Source organism: Frankliniella occidentalis, unplaced genomic scaffold (genome assembly GCF_000697945.3).
Source record: "Frankliniella occidentalis isolate FOCC.00 unplaced genomic scaffold, Focc_3.1 Scaffold46, whole genome shotgun sequence".
NCBI lineage: Eukaryota > Metazoa > Arthropoda > Insecta > Thysanoptera > Thripidae > Frankliniella > Frankliniella occidentalis.
Window position 1 is genome coordinate 1,148,084 of NW_026267176.1, and position 3,619 is coordinate 1,151,702.

At 60.9% G+C, this 3,619-nt stretch overlaps 1 protein-coding gene across 1 annotated transcript; it reads left to right on the forward strand.

Moving 5' to 3' along the window:
- The first annotated feature begins 88 nt into the window (after positions 1–88).
- LOC113206908 (uncharacterized) lies at positions 89–2,646 on the forward strand. Its single transcript, XM_052267078.1, has 3 exons — positions 89–181; positions 1,411–2,295; positions 2,536–2,646. The coding sequence occupies exons 1-3, from the start codon at positions 173–175 to the stop codon at positions 2,644–2,646; spliced, it is 1,005 nt and encodes a 334-aa protein (XP_052123038.1). The 5' UTR covers positions 89–172.
- Positions 2,647–3,619: the final 973 nt, after the last annotated feature.

Here is a 3,619-nt window from a genome sequence, read left to right on the forward strand (position 1 = left end):
GGAGGGGGGTACTACACAGGATGCTGCGGGCCGGTGCATCAAAATGATCTGACCACGGTGAGGAGGGCCCAAAAGCACCGAGGGGCCAGTCGAGCCCGAGCCGTCCACACGAAGCGTCCCGCGCACTGCCGTGACCAGCCCAGACCGAGCAGCAGAGACGTCCGCGCCAGGCATGTCGGCGGTGAGTACTCCATACTTCTCGACGCACGAGTGGCATACGTTTCCCCGCCGCCGCGCCAGCTTGACGGGGGTCAGCCAGGTCCAGGTCCAAGTTTGCAGAGAACCCGCCCGCCCGCCTGCACGGCTCGGCTCGGCTCCCTCGCATACATAGTGCGATACCCGTTCGTGGAGGGGAAACGGTATATGCATGCGTTATTGACCCACGGGAGTTTGTCGTGCCCCAATACTGTCTCTGCCATCGTGTATGATTAAACGCTAACAACAATCTCGGCAGTACCCGGAAGGCTGTGTTTTGTGGTACGCGCATTCAATCCTACCTTCCAGCGATAACAATAATCATAAAAGAATGATGAAACAAGAGGGGCAGGACCGCAGAACGTGCGTCTTGGGTGGGTCACAGGTTGTTTAGCGGGCTGCATCTACGCCTGCATACTAGGCAACCCCATTGGCACAGATGCATGAATGTGGCCTCGTAGGCAGGCGTATGCGGCCCGCTAAGCACATGTGTGTACTCCGTGGGAAATTTGCCTACTTTACTTGGGAACACAGTTTCTAAGCAGCCAAGCATCATAGGGGGCTTGGTTTGTCCAAAATTGCTTCTACAGACAAACCGTCGTTTTTATCATGCTATCTTTTCCTTCAAAGCCTCTTGACTGGACAGCCCAGTGCTGTTTTATGGTTGTTTTTTTCATCGTGCCCAAATTACCTGACTTTAAGGGTAGGGGGGTCCAACTATTATGGGGACCAAAGGGTTCGGAACAATACTTGGAGTCCAAAGGGACTCGTGCTATTTTTATCCCGTGGAGTCCAAAATATCACGGGGTCCCTGTGGACTCTGAGCACGATTCCAATCACATGCATATTCGCATGAAGGTCAACTGTGCTGACATTCGAAATAAAACTGTAGCAAAATTTGGAAGTGGGTCACAAGATAAGATGACAAAAATGTCCTTTTGTTCGACTAACGGACAAGGGTCCCACTCGAGAGAGGGCCAGCTCGGTCACGACGACAGAGACCGAGGCCCAGATTCCTTTCTCATCTGTTAGATAATAATCATCATGAAGCTGTGGCCCAACATTCCATTGACCCCTTTTAAACTGTCACCTGATTGGTCGGCGCCCTAGCGGTCCCTCTTATCACCCCCATCACCATCATGAGTCCTTACGGCCCCGCTCGCGGTGCGCGCCGCCCATACGTGACCTAATCCCCGCGTCTTTCTGGTCCCCCAGGTCGTGGCCAACCTCCCCGCGCCCGCGGTCACCGCGCCACACGCCATCCTGCTGACCCCCGGCGACGCGGGTGGCGCCTCCGGCCGCGGCAAGCTCTTCTTCCATCCTTTCTTCCCGCTGCTGCACTTCATGCACTTCCCGCACCTGTTCCTGGGCGGCGGCCTCGGCCACCACCACGGACTCGGCGGCTTCCACCACGGACTCGGCGGCTTCCACCACGGTCTCGGCGGCTTCCACTACGGCGGCCTCGGAGGCTTTCACCACGGCCTCGGCGGCTTCCACCACGGGCTGGGCGGGTTCCCGTTTCGTGCGCTTCCCCCGGAACTGAAGAGGAACGTCCTGGCTGGCACCAACGGCGGCGCGCAAAAGGACGAGTCCACACCTCGGGCGACGACGACAGTGTCGGCGTCGTCGACGACGCCCCGGCCGGCGCCGCCTCCCAGTCCGCCTGGTACAACCCGGTTGGCGCCACTACCCGATCACTCTCTGCCGCACAGCCCACCGCCGCCCTTCAAGGCCTTCATCACGCCGAAGAGGAAGGTGGTGCCCGTCTTCCCGGTGTCGGCCTACCGGCTGCCCGCCGCGCTGCCCCCGCCGGTGCCCGCCTACGCGACCCACACCGGCCCCCTGCGCCTCACCGCGCCCGGGCCCGCGCCCGCTGCAGAGCCGGACATTTACAACTTCCTCTACGCGCCCGTGAGAGGCCTCCCCCACGCCTACGCGCAGAGAGCAGAGTCATCCTCCGGAGCCCCGGCGGCGAGCGCGTCCGAAGTCCCGACATCGGTGTCGACCCCGGCACCACCCGACCAGAACGACGAGAACCTGCCGCTGTGCGAGTGCCCCGAGGAGGAGGACGCCGCGTCCAGGGTGGAGCTGGACCACTCGGTGGCGCACACCTCGGAGAAGCCGCCCGCGCCCAGCTCGCCCGGGCCCCTGGCGCCGCCCCCCACCGTGGCCCCGGGGCAGCAGGAGGCCGACAGCAGTCCGGAGCTGCCCCAGCGGCGCGAGAAGGACGACGACCAGCTTGAAGCGGAAACCGCAGCCCCGCGGGGGGCAGAGCCGCAGCAGCAGGGCGAGGGCGACCGCCCGACGGACTCCAGAGTGCTGATCGTGGTCGCGGAGCAGCCGCCGGCTGAGACCACCGCCGGACCGCCAGAGAGCCCCGAGGCGACCGAGCTGACGACGGAAGAGGACGTCACGACCACCGAGTTGGCGACCACCGTCGCCGACGACTGATCGGTCGGGCGCGCAGGGACCGGCGGCGTCCGGGCGCCCGCCGCCGCTCCGGGGCGAATCGTCCATTTGGGCGATGAGCGAGGCGCCGTGTGATAAGACTGATAAGACTGCCGACGGCCACATTATTGTCATCATGCACAGCACTGTTGGTATAAGTAAATTAAGTAATAATAATACAAAAATAATAAAAATTCCGATGAATAATCATTGCTGTTGTATGTACCTTGGACCGCCTCTAATACGATAATAAATCGTTCCTTCCTCTGAGCTGTGCATTGTGATGACTCAATAAACCTATTGTTAAGCTGGGGAGGGCAGAGGCAGGCACTCCCACCGCGCACAACACGCTTATTACGTAGAGTGGGGCCGATAGGAGTACACGGGCTGTCTCGACTCAAGCATTGCAGTCCAGACGCGTGGAGTAGCGCCCGCAGCTGCTCCATCCCCCGCCCGCACGGTAGCGCGGGGTATCGCCGCAGCTCCGGCCGAGTCTATACTCCGAGCTGGCTCGCCCCCGCCCCGCCCCGCCCTACGCGGTGCGCTCGGATGGGCCTATTCGGAGGGAAGTCCGGGGGCTCTCGTGAGCAGGCCGACTCGACCCGACAGTTTAATCACATTCCGCGTCATGCAACATAAGCAGTGTTCTGACGCGGACAATCGCATTAGCGACGCCGAAAAAAAAGAGTAAACAAACAGAAAACGCGTGTAGTCTAGTAGGTACCACAGAAGAATGCGGTTGTGCTCCTGTAGTAGACGAGCTACCACTGTGCCGGTATCGTATCGTCCATCCTGTCCTATAGTGGGAGGCACCTGCTACAATCACCGTCTTGGTCAGTTGTGACCGTTGTGACCGTTGTCGTTGTGACACATCTCCGGCACCAAGGCGTGGGGCGAACCAAGTAAGACCTTGCAAAGGGGACAGACGGGGCAGAGGGCTGCGCAGAGCGGGACGACGCAGGGCTGGCGGATCACA